Source organism: Dipodomys ordii, unplaced genomic scaffold (genome assembly GCF_000151885.1).
Source record: "Dipodomys ordii isolate 6190 unplaced genomic scaffold, Dord_2.0 Scaffold193, whole genome shotgun sequence".
NCBI lineage: Eukaryota > Metazoa > Chordata > Mammalia > Rodentia > Heteromyidae > Dipodomys > Dipodomys ordii.
In genome coordinates this window covers 1,736,775-1,755,415 of record NW_012267409.1, presented here as the reverse complement: position 1 = coordinate 1,755,415, position 18,641 = coordinate 1,736,775, and the positions used below count along the sequence as shown (strand labels likewise).

Below are 18,641 nucleotides of genomic sequence, written 5' to 3'. Positions count from 1 at the left end.
CGTGGTCCCAGAATTCCCCTCATAAAAATGACAGAACCCAGGCCAAGTTCAAGCCCCACAACCAACCAAAAAAATAAAGCCAGGCATCGGTTGCTCATTCCTGTAATCCTAGCTACTCAGGAGGCTGAGATCTGAGGATCTTGGTTCAAGGCCAGCTCGGACAGGAAAGTTCATGAGACTCTTATCTCCAATAAACCAGTAGAAAACCAGAAGTAGCGCTGTGGCTCAAGTGGTAGAGCACTCGCCTTGAGCTGAAGAGCACAGGGACAGCGCCCAGGCCCAGAGTTCAAGCCCCACGACTGGCCAAAAATAAATAAATAAATAATAAATAACACCAGCATATTTTTTATTCAGTAACTTAGAAAATTTTACATTGTAAATTACACATGCTTGAGTATTCTAATTGACCAACTTGCATGTATAGTGAGTCATGTCATGCCTTTTTTTTCACATAGAACTCTTGTAAATGCAGTTATGAGTTCTCCCTACCATGTCTTCTGTCTCTAACCTTTGCCTATACTTTTTTTTGTATCTCACACCAAAAATTCCTATGAACAGTTAATAAAGTTAGGCCTAAAAAAACAGGTATGCTTTGAAACTTTTTCAAGTTCTTAAATTTCGAATGAAAGTATTGCAAGCTAAAGAAGCTCTATCTTAGTTGATAGATGGAAGGGTTGAAGAGTGAGGAGAAAGCCGTAGGAGTTAGAGAAGTTATGTTTAGGTGAAAAACAGAGATCTCTTGATCCTTCTTCAAATACGATGATTATATTTACAGTAAGTCTTAAATATGAATACAGAAGCTAATAAGTTGTATTGGATCCATTTAAGTCACCATAATCACTATTGTTTACATAGTGTCTCTGGGTTAAGAAAACTGAAATTGTACAATGTGTTCCACTAGTGAACTCTTCCTCTATGTCATGTTACAGAACAAAACATGCGTGCAGACACTGGAGGGGCATGCCCAGAACGTGTCCTGCGCCAGCTTTCACCCTGAGCTGCCCATCATCATCACAGGTTCCGAAGATGGTAAGCTGCAGCGCAGCGCTCTGTGTTTAAACCAAGTGGTGGCCCTGAGCCACGGGGGGGGGGGGGGGGGATTCCGGTGATTATTCAAGTTCTAGACTTACACTATCAGAGCATAGAAGGGCTGCATCATCATCATCATCATCATGCTAATGTGTTTTTGTCTCTGTCACTTACACAAGGGGACACCCAGGGGTTCTAAAGAAAAACGGAGCAAGCATGTGCTTGGGAGACAACCCTGGGTTCGCTTTCAGGCTCTGCCCTTTGTGAATGTGTGGTTTGGGCACTTGCTATGATACAGCACTGTGGGCCACTGCCTAGCTTTCTAGGCCCACATCCAAAGCAGCTGGCACACATAGCACTCTACCCAGAGAGCCCCGTCACTACTTTACATCTAAAGTCACTTTTCTAGTTTTGGCTTCTTGCAGGTTTTCTACTCTTGTGTTTCTGTTGCTTTTGAAGTCCTATAAATAGAGTATTAGACCATGGTAAGGAAGTGCTTTCTCCTGGAATGGGGAGTCTTCCATGAAACCTGACGTGAGTTCACTTGACACTTGATTGATGGCTGCTCACATCTTTTTAGGCACGGTGCGCATCTGGCACTCCAGCACCTACCGGCTTGAGAGCACACTGAATTACGGAATGGAGCGGGTGTGGTGTGTGGCCAGTCTGCGAGGGTCCAACAATGTGGCTCTGGGCTACGATGAGGGGAGCATCATCGTTAAGGTACTGGTGCTGCTGTCTCTCGCAGACGACAGGCGAAGCCATCGCTGTCCTCTTTCATCGCGCACTAGACATCACTTGCCTGGCAAGAAGGGCGTAGACCTCTCTGAAGGTTTGTTTGTGGTGTTTTCCTTTTCATTGCTAAGAGCCATCTGTCACTCTTGCAGCTCGGTCGGGAGGAACCTGCCATGTCCATGGATGCCAATGGGAAGATAATTTGGGCCAAGCATTCAGAGGTCCAGCAGGCCAATCTCAAAGCAATGGGAGATGCCGAAATTAAAGATGGAGAAAGGTTGCCTCTGGCAGTGAAGGACATGGGCAGTTGTGAAATATACCCTCAGACCATACAGCACAATCCCAATGGGCGGTAAGCCATCCCCAGTGGTGCACGTGAGCTCCTGCGGGTGTTAAGAGCAGGCGCTTCCACTAATCCCCACTGCCTTTTCCCAGGCCTCAGCATCCCCACCAGATGCAGACGGCAGGGCCAGCTGACATAGACAACATGCAGGTGGACAGTTCAGTGGGGTTGTGCATGTTTACTTAGTGCTTCACCACCTCAGGTACTTAGTAGATGCTCACTAGCACTTGCTGACCCCATGCTCTTAAGAAGGTTGGCTAACTGGTGGGGAAGGTAGACTAACGAATACATTCTGCAATGGGTAATAAAAAATGGTTTTCCTTCATGTATCTTAAAACTGTTGGCAGCCATCTGGTTTCAGACATTACAGTCTTGTGAAAAGTCTGAGGAGAGTTGTTTATGTCTACTGGGAAATGCCATACTGCAGTCTACTTTTCCCATTGTTAAACCGTCCTGCTAATTTTGATAAATTGAACAGTCTTAAAAAACTGAGATACTTTTATTTACTGCGATGACATCACAGAGTGGTTACAGTTCCAAGGTATGAGTGCTTCTTGGTCAGCATCATCCCTTTTTCCCCTGAAGATATTTCTAATAAAGTCGTTAGTGCCCTCTTGTGGTGAGGTCTCCCAGGCAGTGTGCAGGGCATCTTGGTGCCCAGCCCAGAGCACTGATGGTTAAGTCCTCCACCTGTGTCCACTGCGCTCCTCCTCCTCTCCCCAGTCCCCTTGCTCCCAAGTCAAGGCCACTGCAGTGACTCTCTCCACAGCAACTCCATGTAACAAAACTTCAGTCGATTCTAAGTTGTTAATAATTGGCCAAAATAGCATGTAATCCAAACTGTTTACCCTAAATGAGAATTACTGCTTCCTAACTCCTCTGTCATCTTCCTCCCTGCCTTGTGTAACTTGTAGGTTTGTTGTGGTCTGCGGTGATGGGGAATACATCATCTACACAGCAATGGCCTTGAGAAACAAGAGCTTTGGCTCTGCCCAGGAGTTTGCCTGGGCTCACGACTCCTCAGAGTAAGTTCACACTGCATGATGTCCCATTTGCCCCAACTGTAGATGGCTGTTGGGAGCCGCTGTGTAGAGGATGTTTATGGTTCTGTAGCTGCTCAGTAGAAGGCAGCTGGTGTAATCAGAGCTTTTTATCCTTTCTCCATTTAGTATGAGCTGTCAGGCTGATCTAGTAACACACTAAAATTGGGGCTCAGCACCATTTCTATGATGAAGCCTATGGCAGGACTGGGTGCTGACGGGCTCAAGTCAAATAGGCCTGACATGACAAGTTCTAGGTGTCCGTGGTGCTGCCCTTCCCCAGCTAGGTGGGAGAGGTGCTGTATGGATGGCATCAGTGTGTCTTTCAAAAAAACCACCCTCTGTGATGTCACCACCTCTTCCTCTTCACACATTTCTGTCTGAATTTGGGATGCTATAAACCGTTCTCATGGATGGGGAGCACATGACTAACGTGCCAGTCACTGTTCCCTTGTGAAGCCTGTCAGTCCGTGTAACACAGTTGGGGCTTTGGCATCTCTTGTGTCTTCACGGTGTGGGCAGATGTTCTGCTGCTTCCTGCTCCCAGCTGTAAGGCGAGTTAGCCAGAGCACCATGTAAGAGATGCATTTAAGATGCTTAACACAACCTGTACTGATGGAGAGAGCTGCTGCGATCATTTCATATCCCCATCAACGCACTGGTGGACACGCAGTTCTCCATACTGTAGGGAGCCTTGTGGTCACTTCAGCACGGCGTGGCTCGGGCTCCTCACTTCTCAGCCCTGTGCTGGTCCCACCTTTCAGCTTTGTCTCAGTGCTTGGCATCTGTCCCAAGCAGAGCACTCTGCATAGAGTGCACACCTCACACGGTCACAGATATCCAGGCAGTCCTGAAGACAGCAAATGGGGCGCTGTGGCAGGCTTCCCGTCAGGCATACACACATTTCCCGGATTTGGACAGATGTATGTAATTTATCATACACAAATTACAGAATACAAATTCATAGAGCACTTCTGTTGTCCCCTGCATACCTTAACCATCAGCCCATTTCCAGACCCACCCCAGGCCTCATCAATCTGCTTTTCTTACGATCTAAACCATGGTCTTGGAGTTGCACATTAGTGGCATCCTGTGTGTGCTGGCCCTCTCCACTCAGCCTCCATGATGGGCTCCTGTGTGAAGAGTGCACCAGTCTAGCTGCTCACCCATTGGTTGGTGTTGGAGCCTTCTCTAACTTTAAGATGGTTTGCAAGCCACTTATGATTGAAATGAAGTGACTATTGAGAGTCCTTTCATATTTTTTCATCATTACTGAAAAGTATTCAAAGGCATTTCCCATGTTTCATGGAGTTAGGGTCTAGTATATAACATGCTGTTTGTCTTTTCCCCCTTCAGATATGCAATAAGAGAGAGCAACAGTGTTGTAAAGATATTCAAGAACTTCAAGGAAAAAAAATCGTTTAAACCAGACTTTGGAGCTGAAAGTGAGTACTTGATTTCTGACGCGTTTGTAGAAGTGTGGCAGTGGCTCCAGAGCATCTAACTCAGTCTTCTTCTGTCCTTGGAGGTATCTATGGAGGCTTCCTGTTGGGGGTGAGGTCTGTCAATGGCCTAGCCTTCTATGACTGGGACAATACAGAGCTCATACGCAGAATTGAAATTCAGCCCAAACACGTGAGTTTCCCTCCCCTTGCTGCTTGTAGTGTGTGCATCTTTGCTTGCTTTCCCTAACCCCTGGTGTTCAGCATGATGCCAGGCACCTCAGGATGGTGGCATTTGAATGAGGCAGTGAACACTGGATATTCTGAAAAGCGTAAAAAGTTACACAAATTCCATCCCTATTCTAAATGGCTTCTGGTGGAGTAAAAAAAATGTGTGCTTCAAAGACAAAGCCAAGGAGTCCCTGAAAGGCCTGAGAAGCTCCCAGCAGCTCAGAAAGCACTTTTGACCCATAATGGCTGCTTAAAGTCTAGGTGACATTCTCAGTTCATCTGTAGCTTTAAAATTTCATTACAGGCGGTGACTAGGAGGGAAATCTCTAAAGACTGTTAAGGGTTGGAAGTAATGAAAATTAAGGGTAAGCAGCACCATCTAGAGCGAGAGGAAACAGGCCAGTCCAGAGCACGGCAGTTCCTGGTCTCCTCTTGGGTCTTCCCACTGCCGAGCTTGAAAGGAACAGGCCTGCCCGCTGCTGTCTCAGATACGTGTGTGCCAGTACTCTACATAGCATTGTGAAGGGCACACTAAAGGTTCCGTAAGAAACTAAATGCTTATAGTTTGTCACACCCACTCAGCCAAATCACTTGTCTATTTTTTGGTTGTGATGTGACAGATTTTCTGGTCTGATTCTGGAGAGCTAGTCTGCATTGCCACCGAGGAATCATTCTTTATCCTGAAGTACCTGTCCGAGAAAGTCCTGGCTGCACAGGAAACCCACGAGGGAGTGACAGAAGATGGCATTGAAGACGCCTTTGAGGTAGGTTGTTCTAGAATGGACAACATTTCATTATAAATAGGTTTGTGGAGGTTATGTAAGGAGTTTTGGTGAAAGGTGAAAATTAAAAATCTTGACTCGAAGACCAGAGTGTAAAGGTAAATAGTTTTAAAAGAAATTTGTGCTTTAATTTTAGATCTTTAGATTTCACTGTGACCAACATTTCAGTAAGGAATCATGAAACTGATCTGATTCTAAGACTCTGTTTAGCTGGAGTGATTTCAGTGAACTCTCAAATGGAAAAGATAGGGGCTGGGAAGGTGGCTCAGTGGTAGAGCGCTTGCCTTGCATGCATGAGGCCCTGGGTTCGATTCCTCAGCACCACATAGGCAGAAAAAAAAAAGCCGGAACTGGCGCTGTGGCTCAAGTGGTAGAGCGCTAGCCTTGAGCTGAAGAGCTGAGGGACAGCGCCCAGGCCCAGAGTTCAGGCCCCACGACCGGATCCCCCCCCCCAAAAAAAAAAAAGAATTGTTAATATACACTTTGAAAACATTATTCCTTAAGCACTGGCCATCTTAAATTGTCTTTAAAAAAAAAGAAAAACAGTAGACCTCGTTGCTGAGAAAGCTACAGCTTACTGTTTTCACTGCAGGCAGGAGACAGGGATATGGTTTCAGGCTGGCATGGGCATAAATGTTTGAGACTCTATCAAGGGCTCTGTGATGGAGTGCACCTGTCTCCGCCGGCAGGGAAGAGGAGACACGACCACCACGATGGCTAGGCCCACAGAGCAAAATGGGCATCGTGTAATTGAATATTTTATCTTCCAGGTTTATCAGTTAACTCCTTAATTTGTCTAATCAGTATTTTATCTTTATTTTTTGTGGGTCGTGGGGCTTAAACTCTGGGCCTGGGTGCTGTCCCTGAGCTCTTCAGCTTGCTACCACTTGAACCACAACACCACTTCAGGTTTACCCTAGTGATTACGTGGATGGAGATAAGTCAGACTCTTCTGACTGGTTTGGCTTTGAACCGCAATCTCAGATCTCAGCCTCCTGAGTAGCTAGGATGACAGGCGTGAGCCACTGCACCAGGCTTGATTAGTATTTTATTTGCTTCTTTTAAGTTGTGAGGTTTGTCTGCAGAGGGATGAGCGTACACTGTATTCTTTGAATTCTTCAGGGCTTTAAGCAGCAGGCTCTGACTGTGTCCACGGATCCTGAGCATCGTTTTGAGCTTGCTCTCCAACTTGGAGAGTTAAAAATTGCGTACCAGTTAGCAGTGGAAGCAGAGGTATGTACTGCTTCATAAATTTTTTTAACTGATGGGAAATAAGTACATGTTTGGTTGAAAAAGATTTGTGACTTACTTGGTGAGTCATTTTGCCTCTAAAGATGCATTAATTTTTCCACAAATGAATTAGACTGTGTTCAAGGTAGCCTTGGCATTGTAATTTGAAGTGTTTTCTGGGATTAAGATTGTTTTATAAGAGGGAGAAAAAAGATTTAAGGTAATCTAGGAACTCTGACAAAGAACAGGAAGAATAGCAGGGTGCCAGTGTCCTGAAATGGCAGGCCGGGGGCTGCTTTTACAAAAGGGCTCTGACCTTGACAAGACAGCTCAGCAACGTTGTGTACTGAAGTCTGGCAGTTACTGGTAAGTTAATTTTAGACTGTGCTGCATAAATCCTAGGTATGCTGTGTTAAAACCAAAAACTTGTGGAACTCTATTTCTGAGAAGCTGTACATAATAGTAAATAAGGACAGTTTTTTTCTTTTAAAAACATGGTATTTGCTCGTGCAGGGATTGCAAGGTAACTATCATTTGTATTTCCTCATCTTAATTTATGCCTTGTTTTGATAGAACTAACAAGCTTCTTCTGTCGACATCCATCTCTATTAGATATATGATATACCTGTATTTACTCATTCATGTCCTCACCACTGCCAGCATGTTCAAGACTTAACTGAGTAATGTGAGGACGTCAGACATTTTAACATGCAGCTCTTTCTTGCAGTCAGAGCAGAAGTGGAAACAGCTCGCTGAACTCGCCATCAGTAAATGCCAGTTTGGCCTAGCCCAGGAGTGCCTGCACCACGCCCAGGACTACGGGGGCCTGCTGCTCTTGGCCACTGCCTCCGGAAATGCAAGCATGGTCAACAAGCTCGCAGAGGGTGCAGAGAGGGATGGCAAGAACAACGTGGCGTTCATGAGCTACTTTTTACAGGGCAAGTAAGTATAAGCCATGGTCTTGATGCGAGGGTGGGGGAATGGTGGGTGGCAGAAGGCTGTGTTGCCTTGCTTGCAGTGACCTTCAATCTGTGCTCTCCAGCATCACATCTAACTGGGACTAAACAGCACAGGGTGGGAAGGCTTTGGAGCCCATTTCTCAGCAGCCTCCCAGTGACGGCTGCAGCACTGCATTGTGCAGCAGGTGACTTATCCAGACTGGACGGCCTTGGCCTGTTCATGGCAAGCACTAAGGAGAGTGAAGGTCCAGCCATAACGTGCAGAAGTTGCACCTCTTAAACTGGCAGCTAGTTACATTGGTGGACCTGCCTGCCACCCAGTGAAACTCTCAGTGGCCATGGTAGAGAGAAGGGAGGGAGGAGGAGGGGAAGAGAGGGAGGGAAGAAGAAAGGGAAGAGGAGAGAGGAAAGGAGAGAAAGAGGGAGGGGGAGAGGAGAGGGAGGAAAGGGAGGAAAAAGGGGAAGAGGCAGAAAGAGAGAGGGGGGGAGGGAGAAAAGGAGAGGGAGGGTGCAGAGAGGGAGAAGAAGGATGCCATAGTGCTGCCTTTTTTACCTTAGGCTTGATGCATGCCTAGAACTCCTGATTCGAACCGGAAGACTGCCAGAGGCTGCCTTCCTGGCCCGGACCTACTTACCCAGCCAGGTTTCAAGGTAAGACTTGCATTATATTCCAGTGTTTCTATCTAGCACAGCCAGTGCACACTTACTTGGTGCCTGCTTGGTTCACAGGGTGGTGAAACTCTGGAGAGAGAATCTTTCCAAAGTCAACCAGAAAGCAGCAGAATCTCTTGCTGACCCAACAGAATACGAAAACCTTTTCCCTGGACTAAAAGAAGCCTTTGTGGTTGAAGAGTGGGTGAAAGAAACGCATGCTGACTTGTGGCCTGCCAAACAGTACCCACTTGTCACGGTGAGTAGCAGCACAGCAGCGGGGTCTGGGCGGCGCTTCTCCGTCAGGCATGACGTGAGAACCAGCACGGCATCACTGCTCGTTTCCTCACAGCCAAATGAAGAAAGAAACGTTATGGAAGAGGCAAAAGGATTCCAGCCCTCCAGACCCACAGCACAGCAGGTTAGTGGACACTGCCTCCTTTCCCCAGGGAACAGCTTTCATTTCTGGAAACCTCCTTTGTCTTCATAAGTACCTTTGCTTGGACTTTCAGGAACTGGAGGGAAAGTCTCCTTCCCCCACTCCAGTTATCTGCACCTCCCAGACGGCCACCAAGGATGAAAAGGTGGGTCAGACCCCCCCCTTCCCCCATAGCAGCAAAAAGCTTCTGCAGCTTACACAGTCAGTTTCTGAGCAGGGCTTTGTGGTGGGATGCTGTGAAGGAAATTTAGTTCTGTTAACCCAGTGCTATGTAAGTTCCTTTTTCATTTGCAGAGCTTACTTGAACTAGAAGTAGATTTGGATAATCTGGAATTAGAAGATATTGACACAATAGACATCAATCTGGATGAAGACATTCTGGACGACTGATGTAATCTTACTCCTTTTATTATTATATAAAGGCATTGATCCTCACCCTCACCTCAGTGCTCAGAACTCTGAGAAACTCCCTCAATTTTTGTATGTAAGCGCAGTCAGCCCAAAGGGTCAGCTCAGCCTCCTCCTCTTGAGGAATTTATGTGCAGCATTTAAATTACTATGTTTCTTTGTTAGACCATATCCCATAAACACCTTTTGAATCAATGAAAAACTTGTTTCCTCCTTTCTGAACAAGGGAAATCTGCTGTGGTCTGTGCAGCTTGGCTGGCCAGGGAGCTTAGTATCCCCTGACTCGTGTCCAGTATTTTCTGGAACATTTCTGCAGTCAGCGACTGTCTAGTCTTAGCAAGCTGCTTCTCTTGTATACACTTTCTGTGCTGTCTTTTATTATGTAGAGCAACAGTTTATACTTTTAGAAAGAAAATTATAGAAAACTACAAAAGAACATTTTAAAAAGAGGACATATTTAGTGAAATGTATCTTCTTACATATCTTCAGGAAGCTGCTGATTGGCTTACGAAGGCTTCTTGGTAAGTTTGTAGTGTTAACTCTAGATAGGCTCCCTTCTGTGCTTCTGTTTTTGCAAACACCTGTTTAAAATGGTGTTTAAAACCGTGTTAAAGCAGTACAATATCCACTATTGATACAGCAGTGTCAAGTCATGATTAGCATTTCTCTAATAGGAAAAAAGAGCTCACTTAGGTTCTTCCATATTTCACAGTAATTGTCCCTCTTAAAATAGAGCAACACAGTCACATAATGCTAATTCTAAGCCTCACTGCCTGAGAGGATGAGAACTAGTAGACTCCAATCTTCTCCATAACCCATGTGACCATCACCTATTCTACCTGGCTGCCAGTGACATCATTCTGACCTTAGTAAGGAGAGCTGTGTTACAAAATGCAAAACACTATTGGAAAGCCCATTCCACAAAACCATGTCTAAGCTGAGCCCTAGAAAGATTACTCAGGAATCTCCCCTTCCTGAAAATACCATCTGGCCTCCAGTAGACAATGTAAACCCAAGCCAGACCCCTCCCCTGGTGAAAGGTGCCCAGGGTGAAGGGCAGGAAGCCGTTCCTGGCCATCTTCTAAGCCTCCACCCGGCCCTGCTGGTAACCTGGCTGCCTCAGATGCACCTCCCTGTTTTGATTGTCCAGGAACTAGAAAACTAGGCGCTGTAGCCATACAGATGTCCCATGTTCACAAACCTACTTTGTTACTAGTAAATATGGCCCACTTCTGAATTTTTCCCAAATCACAAGACAGGGCACCGTGAAAAGACACTTTACCTTAATTAAGTTTACTCCCTCAGCAGCCTGCTCTTTGGCCTCCCGGGCTGACTGGCCATCTGGATGGAGCATGTGATAGAGCTGAACCAGGCCGGTGGCATCATCAACTCTGAAAGTGAACAGGTTAACGTTATGGGAGGAGGGAGGCCTCATTTGCTTCAGTCCCCTGAAAGTGTGCGCCAACTTCAAGCTAAGCTGTATTTCAGATTTCCCTCATGGCAGGGGGAGCTCGTTCAGGGAAAAAAAAAAAAAACTGACTAATCTCCCTTGCCATGAGGTAGGCAGGGGGCTAATTTATGAGGGGAGCATATTCTAAACATTGCTGTGTTCTTTTTGGAACTGGAACATCCTTTTCCAAAGAAGCAGGTTAGATGATGTCCAAGCCAGCCCGCTTCACCAACACTGAAGATTACAATCCAACCAGAGGAAGAGACAGAGGGTCCTCCAAGTCACCTGCTGTTAGTGGCACACTGCTCACCAGTTTCCCTGAGAGTAGATTAGTGAAGTACCTCTGTAAGGACCCCTAGAATCCCAAGAAAAGACCCTAGACCAGTAGAACACCCACAGGACACCCTACTGCAGTCTTCCTAGTGAGGCAAACCGGAAGTTGAGCAGGTCAGACACATCAGCAGCCTATCTTGACTGAGTCTGAAATGGTTTGTGTGGAAACGCACTGCTGTCCGGGACTTTGGGCTGTAGCGCCCTCTGCTGTCCAGCCTGGGAACTGCACTCTGCTCACTGCTGAAAACAACCTAATGGGGTTTTGTACTCAAAGCTCCCTCCCCGCAGATTAAAGTTTACAGATGTCACCACCTGGCAGTAGAGAACGTTAATTTTCAAACTGAAGTATTTCTGGGTTGCTCTAATGCTTACGAGAGCATATGAATAGTAGGCTTGCTAAGTAGTCAATTCATAAAGGCAGCCCCCATCACCCTGGGGGGCATGAAGGAACACATACCTCCACCCCCACCCTGGCCTTCTGAAATCACACTACCAGAGAAGCGCTGGCCTGGCAGTCACCACAAACAGTGCTCTATGAGATGTGGGCTCCACCCTAGACGACCCAATGCACCTTCTGGTCCCAAATGCCTTGCCTGCCTGTGTACCCTTAAGTTAACCAGACTCACTTGTCTGATGACGTAGGAATTTTGCAAAAGCCAGGGTAATTCGAAGCAAAAATAATTTTTGTAAGTTAAATGACAATTTTTACTGGAAAATCCTGTAACTATTGCTACTAGAAAACACCACCTGCTAGAGCTCACATCATCTTTATATTTCCTCTCTTTAAGAATCTTGAAAGTTCATGGGTACCCAGGAGCACTGGTAAACCCAGGGACAGTCAGCACAGAGTACACTGTCCAGAACAAAGCCACTGTTCTTTCAGAGAACTTACCCCTTTGGGGCAAACAAAAAGCAGGCCGGCGAGGAAAGGCTGAGTAATGCCATACACAATGAAAACCTCCATCTGCGGGAAAGACGCCGTGGCTGAACGTCAGGTGTCAGATGTGCTGTTTTACTTACTCAGCCCATACTTACAAATCTCTCTGGATCTGGTCAATCAGCAAACCGTCAATCATTTTCTTATTGACAAAGTACCAGGCCATTCCACCGAAGTGCCTTGTTGAGCGTAACAGGTCATACTTGCCGTGTCTGTCTATGTCTTCATAGGTCTGGTGATGAATCTGTCAGGTAAAATGCACTTCAGAGACAGTTTAAGCCCCATGACCAAAAAAAAAAAAAAATAACTGGCAAAAAGCTGGACAGGAGGTAAGACTCAAGTGGTAGAGAACCAGCAAAGCAAGCAGATCCTGAGTTCAAACCCCAGTACAGCCTAAAAGTAAAAGAATCTACCCTTATCTCATGTTATCTTACTAAGTAATGTCCCTTCAGATCTCCTTCCAGATTGTTCTTCCTAAACAAGGACTCAGGTAGGGAATGCCTGTTTAAAAGGATTCAAAAGACCAGGCACAAGTCCTATAGTCCTAGCTATCCATAGGGGATTGCAGTTTGAGACCAGCTTGGTCAGAAAAGTTTGCAAGACCCTCCTCAAGGGGAAAGCTATACTTTATTTATCCTAGCTATACAGCGGGACACCGCACTGAGGCAGGTCACCTGCACAATGCTATCCCAAAAGCAGCAAAAATCATGGTAGGAAGCATGAACTCCAGAAAGCCTGACCCAAGTGCCCTACGCCTGCCAAGGTCGCCCGTGACGGCCCCATCTATCTTCCTATTCCCTGACTCACTGACAGGAAAACTCGGATTGCCACCTGCTGCTCATCCACTTGCACCTGAAATACCTCTGCACTCCCTGCCAGGGTTCCCGTCCTCCCATGAACAGTCTTCAATACCACCCTGAGAGCATTTGGTGACTCATCACCTAACCAGCACCTGGACCCAAACAGTCATGCAACGGCAGATTCTGACACAGCACAGGGCATCACCTATACTACCTATGCTACCACCTTACACACACAAGGCACCATGAACACAAGCACCGTCGTAAGACACACATGCAACGTGGACAGTGTAAACAGCCTTGCTCCTGTGGGGTGCATTGTCACCATGTGGCCCAAACCTACCACCTACTTGCAGTGCAGCTGCCAGCGCACTCAGTTCTCCAAGCCTCAATTCATCCTGAAGAGTTGACTGATAAAATACACACCCGGCACGCATCTGTACTCAGTTTTTCAGACACTTCCCCATTTCAAGAACTCTAACAGTACTGAAGCCATGTTGTAGAAGGTCTAAAATGCACTCACTTGGATATACTCTTTGGAATCTGGTTCAAATTGGGCAACACAGAGATTGAGGACATCAGCGTGCCGGTCCTGGTTGTACATGGTCTGAAATCACAGACTGGGATCAGAAGGAATTCCACAGTTTTACACCCCGCTCGGCCCACCCAGAGGCATAAAGAAACAACACAGGCTCTGCATTGGCCACATCTGGATTCAAATCACACATGAGCCAATTGTGAGAGGTGGCAGCTGTTCATGCTACCATTAGAATTCACACTCATCAAGGCAAACTGCCAAGCACCAGCATCCACAGATCATCCCCACTGAGCCTAGAATAAACAGCTCACATACCTTAATGTTCTCTTCCTTGAAAATTACTGGTGGCAGAACTCTACGGCCTTGTTTTGGGAAATAAATTTGTATCATCCGGTCCCTTTCTTCCCAAGAGGCTTTGCGCAGTGTGCCACTTGGTTCTCTGACAACAATAAAGCGTTCCTGAAGTGGAAAGCATGATTGGTGATGAGTGTGAGGATTTAGTTTAGCTCCTGTGTCCCACGAAGTCACTAAGACTGGTTTGCAGTCACAAATATAAAATGCAACTAGAACAAAAATGCAAGGTACAATCAGGGACTCAGCAATTGTACATCCTGAAGGCACGGCGAGGTGTGATGCCACTTTTGCTGGTCAGGACGCACACCCGTCTATCCAAAATGAGAACCAAGAATGTTTCGTTCTAACGTGAGAGCAGTGCGTGAAATGATGCAACTAAAATTGACTGGAGCTGGATGCTGGTGGCTCACGCCTATAATCCTAGCTACTCAGGAGGCTGAGATCTCAGGATCACAGTTCAATTTAAAGCCAACCCAGGCAGGAAAGTCCGTGAGACTCTTACCTCAAACTACTCAAAAAAGCCGGAAGTGGCGTTGTGGCTCAAGTGGTAGAGCACTAGCATTGAGCAAAAAGAAGCTCAGAGACAGTGCCCAGGCCCAGAATTCAAACCCTAGGACTGGCAAGACAAACACACAAAACAACAACCTGACCTAAGAAGGTACAAGGGAAGTCTGAGGGGTAGGGAAATAAATATAATCAAAGTCCTTCATACGCAAGTATGAAGCCAGAATAATAAAACCCATTAAAAACTATAAAAAGGAGGAGACTTTTAAAAAGGAGAGGATAAATTTGGTCAAAGTACATTAATGCATGTATGGAAATATAACAATGAAACTTCTTTGTACAATGTTAATTAAAAAATGTTTTAAACCTGAGATCCACTCAAATCCATTTTCTTGGCCTGAACTCTGGGCCTGGGCTCTGTCCCTCAACTCTGCAGCTCAAGGCTAATGCTCCACCACTTGAGCCACAGCACCACTTCCAGCTTTTTTCTTTCTGCTTATGTGGTGCTGAGGAATCAAACCCAGGGCCTCATGCATACAAGGCAAGCACCTTCCCAGCCCCCCAAATCCATTTTTTTTAATGTGTGTGCCAGTCCTGGGGCTTGAACTCAGGCATCCTGCTCTATCACTTGAGCCTTAGCTCACCTTCTGGCTTTTTGCTGATTAACTGGAGAGAAGAGCCTCAAGAATTTTCCAACCTTGGCTGGCTTCAAACTTCGATCCTCAGATCTCAGGCTCCTGAATAGCTAGGATTACAGCCATGAGCCACCCCTACCCAACTAAGACTTTCATATTATTCCCTTTTTCTATCCCAGTGTCTCACCGGGACAGATTTTTACCACTTTATAGTCTATACTGGCTTGGGATAAAATGAACAAATTCACTACCACAGTCTTACTTCTGCACTTCTGTGACACCACATTAAACAGTACATCAGAGATGCCAGCTGGTCCGCCGGGGTGGTCTCTCCACTCCTCCAGCCAAGCCCTGCCACAAGCTTGCTTCTTCCTGTGACACCAACACGCACCACTATCTGTGCCATGCGCCTGGCCATTTATGATGTACAAGATTCTGGACACCTCTCCAATACTGCCATGTGACCAGAAAGGGACAGGAAGAGTGAATAATTCCTGGCAATAACCAGAACTCTCTTAAAAGATACATGCAGAGCTTTGCAAACTGCGAATAACCAGTTCATACCTGCTAATGCATACGTGAAGCAGATGGCAGACCCTACCTTCACAGAAGTGTGAGTCTCTGGATGTGTTGGGAGGATAAATTACAAATTTCATCAATGCTGCACAGAGTATAGATCAAAGCTAAACATGTGTCCCCAACAAGGATCCTGTAATCACAGTGACTCAGGAGCTTGCTCTCCAAAAAGCAGCCTTTCATCGCCTAGTGCATTTTGAGTAAACTGTAAATTACCCTTTTTATTCTTTATGCTCAAGGCTCAAATACAAAACATGCACATTGGAAGTTCTGGTTAGTCAGGCACCAGTGGCTCATGCCTTTAATCTTAGCTACTCAGTAGACTGACATCCAAGGACCAGTGTTCATAGCCAACTTTGGCAGGAAAGTCCAACAAACTACTCAATAAAAGTGGAGCTGTAGCTTACAAAGGGATTGAGTTCAAGGACCAGGACCAGCATACATTCTTTCGAACTGGCAATCAAAGGAAGATGAGTAAAGAATAAAAAGCAGTGGTCTGGGATCTGGAAAAGGTGACCCAGTGGTAGAATGCTTGCCTTGCATGCATGAGACCCTGGGCTCCATTCCTCAACACCACATAAACAGAAAAAGCTGGAAGTGGCGCCGTGGCTCATGTGGTAGAGCGCTAGCCTTGAGCTGAAGAGCTGAGGGACAGAACCCAGGCCCAGAGTTCAGGCCCCATGACCAACCAACAAACAAACAAATTGTGGTCTGAAAACGATCTGAAAAACAACTGTCATTCTTATTGCGAACTAAAAATCCACTGGAAGCCTTCGATCTTAGCATCAAGAAATACACAGGAAGCTGGGTGTGGCAATGACACACCTGTAATCCTACTCAGGAGGCTGAGATCTGAGGATCAAGGTTCAAAGCCAGCCAAGAAAAGAAAGTCTGTGAGACTCTTAGGTCTAATTCACCACCAAAAAGCACAAGTGCAGCTGTGGCTCAAATGGAAGTGTCAGCCTTGAATGGAAAAGCCAGTGGATAGCACCCAAGGCCTGAGTTCAAGCACCAGTAACTACCCACTCCCCCACACCCAAAATCACTACACTCAAAAGTCTCAGCAGAGGAGATCAGTATAACTTAGGCAAAAATAATTTCCTTCCAATAGTGCCTTGCTGTTCTTGTCTATGTGAGGCTTGTGGATGGGTTCTGTCTGGCTGTAAATGCTTTGTTCTAACTTGGCATATCACACTAAAATTTGAAGGGAAACAGTAACAATGACGTGCAATAGTCTGCACATCATGTCCTTATATTTATCTTCCAGAAGATTCTCACCCAGTCCCAAGAACTCTGGTTTTGAAACTTTAGAGACTGGCAGGTCACAGCATCCCCCAGCCCCAGGGCCAAGGGTATTTCAGAGGAAGATCTCTGTGCCATTAGGCACACACTCACCCGGTGTGGTATGCTGTAGGATATATCGGTAAACACATATCTGTTTGTTTCTGTTCCTTCCAAAATCTTGTCCTCTGCTAGTACGTCATTTATTGGTGTTCGTTCTTCCAGAACTGGTGGCATTTTTAACTGTACTCTGGCTACCTCAGTCGCCTTCCTGGTCGCCTACAGAAAAGAAATGTTTAAGGAATGTCAGCAAAATGACAGCAAAAGAATTTGTAGCCAGATACATGATCTCCCTGATAAGTGGATGTTAAATCCAAAATGTTAGGTGATATGACAAAATTAACAGGACTTAAGAAAGAAAGGACTTCCACTCATCTGGTCGAATCACTACTTAATAACCCCATGCTGCTGATCACATGTATGGTATATATGTGTGCACCAGATGGGAACCAGGAGGACGACACAGAACTAGAGGGAATCAGGAAAAACATACAACAGCGGGACCCATCAGCTGCACTGGACATTGACCAGAATGCACTAGGCATCTCAATGGCAGCGATGGGAGGGAGGGAACAAGTGGGAAAGAGGGAACAGCTGACGCTATGCAAAACAAAAGAAATGTACACATCACCCAATGTGGAAGAGATAACTATGACAAAGCTCATAAAATTCATAAATGTTATAGACTGTGATAGACAATTTGCTCCAGGAAAGTTAGAATGTGTTTGTGACTTTAACTGAGCATCACTATCCCACAATACTGTGAAATTTAGGAAATTATGTAACCACTTAATCACAATAAAAAAAATGTAAAAAAAAAAAAAAAGAATTTGTAGCTAGAGATGGGTGAGTGCAAAGCTACACCTGAGCTGGTGGGCACTGGCCCCAAGTGCTGGCTGTAGACTTAACCATGTGAACAGCAGAGCAATGCAGCGTAACTGCACCAGGATCGTGGGCTGCCCATATCCACCTCCACTTGCTGGGAAAGGAGACACTAGGTAACCTGTAGGAAGCCGCAGCCACGGGCTTTGCTTCATGTCATATTACTAAAGCAGTCCTGTCCGAGAGGAGGAAAGGGGGACTCTTCATATGATCAGCTATTGGATGTTTTAACTTTCTGCTGTGACTACTAGTTGACGTGTTCACATGTCAAAGTGTAGTGCACAAAGGACTCAATTGCCATAGCTCGAAGAGTGGAGTCTGACCAGATGCTGCTCAGTGTGATCTCACAGCATCACCAAAGCTCATAGATATTTCTCCTGAGGGAACTTAGAGTGGACAGGGGAAAGGACGCACAGGCTGGGATGGGGCGGTGGGGAGACTGTTTGGACCCCCACACTTGACCTGAGCCCTTGAGTCTGCTCAACTAGTTATGCTCCTGCCTTCTATCAGCCTTCTACTCACATTTCTTGTTCTGTGCCTGGACCCCAGTGCCTGAGGAAGGGCAGCTGTGTTAAGAATCTGTGGAAGCTGGGCTGGGAAGGTGGCTCAGTGGTAGAGTGCTTGCCTTGCATGCATGAGACCCTGGGTTCAATTCCTCAGCACCACATAAGCAGAAAAAGCCAGAAGTGGGGCTGTGGCTCAAGTTGGCAGAGTGCTAGCCTTAAGCTGAAGAGCTGAGGGTCAGGCCCCATGACTGGATGCCTCTGGAAATCTTTACTCCTTAAAGAAAGGCATTCTGCCAACATCTGTGTTCACATACCTCTTCCAGCTGTGCCTGGGTCATCAGCTTATAGGTTGGCGGCTTCAGCTCTTGTATGGCTGGCTTAAAAATCTTCTCCAGGTCTAAGCCTGTCATCTTGATGAGGATACTTTGGACTTCCTCATCCATAAATGTTGGTTTCTTCATCTCTGAGCTACCTGACTCTGTGGAGATAGATTTTA

The 18,641-nt window shown here is 46.1% G+C and overlaps 2 protein-coding genes across 2 annotated transcripts in view; one reads left to right on the top strand and one right to left on the bottom strand.

Moving 5' to 3' along the window:
- The window catches only part of Copb2 (coatomer protein complex, subunit beta 2 (beta prime)), a 21,694-nt gene extending 12,203 nt beyond the window's left edge, over positions 1 to 9,491 (top strand). The window contains exons 7-20 of the mRNA XM_013034672.1: positions 930 to 1,029; positions 1,610 to 1,752; positions 1,917 to 2,116; positions 3,022 to 3,132; positions 4,504 to 4,592; positions 4,676 to 4,782; positions 5,441 to 5,593; positions 6,725 to 6,835; positions 7,560 to 7,774; positions 8,350 to 8,442; positions 8,521 to 8,701; positions 8,795 to 8,863; positions 8,955 to 9,026; positions 9,176 to 9,491. Coding sequence (XP_012890126.1) covers positions 930 to 1,029; positions 1,610 to 1,752; positions 1,917 to 2,116; positions 3,022 to 3,132; positions 4,504 to 4,592; positions 4,676 to 4,782; positions 5,441 to 5,593; positions 6,725 to 6,835; positions 7,560 to 7,774; positions 8,350 to 8,442; positions 8,521 to 8,701; positions 8,795 to 8,863; positions 8,955 to 9,026; positions 9,176 to 9,271 — 1,740 coding nt within the window. The 3' untranslated portion in view covers positions 9,272 to 9,491. The remainder of the gene's footprint in view (positions 1 to 929; positions 1,030 to 1,609; positions 1,753 to 1,916; positions 2,117 to 3,021; positions 3,133 to 4,503; positions 4,593 to 4,675; positions 4,783 to 5,440; positions 5,594 to 6,724; positions 6,836 to 7,559; positions 7,775 to 8,349; positions 8,443 to 8,520; positions 8,702 to 8,794; positions 8,864 to 8,954; positions 9,027 to 9,175) is intronic.
- On the bottom strand, positions 9,266 to 18,641 carry Mrps22 (mitochondrial ribosomal protein S22). Its single transcript, XM_013034679.1, has 7 exons — positions 18,460 to 18,641; positions 16,812 to 16,976; positions 13,663 to 13,806; positions 13,333 to 13,416; positions 12,108 to 12,253; positions 10,572 to 10,680; positions 9,266 to 9,870 (listed from the first exon to the last, which is right to left on the bottom strand). Exons 1-7 carry the CDS (start codon positions 18,604 to 18,606, stop codon positions 9,775 to 9,777), a joined length of 891 nt encoding a protein of 296 aa, XP_012890133.1. The 5' UTR covers positions 18,607 to 18,641; the 3' UTR covers positions 9,266 to 9,774.

Excerpts from the sequence above, each read along its gene's own strand:
- Mrps22 (XM_013034679.1), bottom strand. The coding sequence starts at position 18,606 with ATGAAGAAACCAACATTTATGGATGAGGAAGTCCAAAGTATCCTCATC. Across the intron at positions 13,807-16,811 it reads CCTACAGCATACCACACCGG|GAACGCTTTATTGTTGTCAG; the intron begins GTGAGTGTGTGC and ends TTTCCACTTCAG. Across the intron at positions 13,417-13,662 it reads TCAAGGAAGAGAACATTAAG|ACCATGTACAACCAGGACCG; the intron begins GTATGTGAGCTG and ends CTGTGATTTCAG.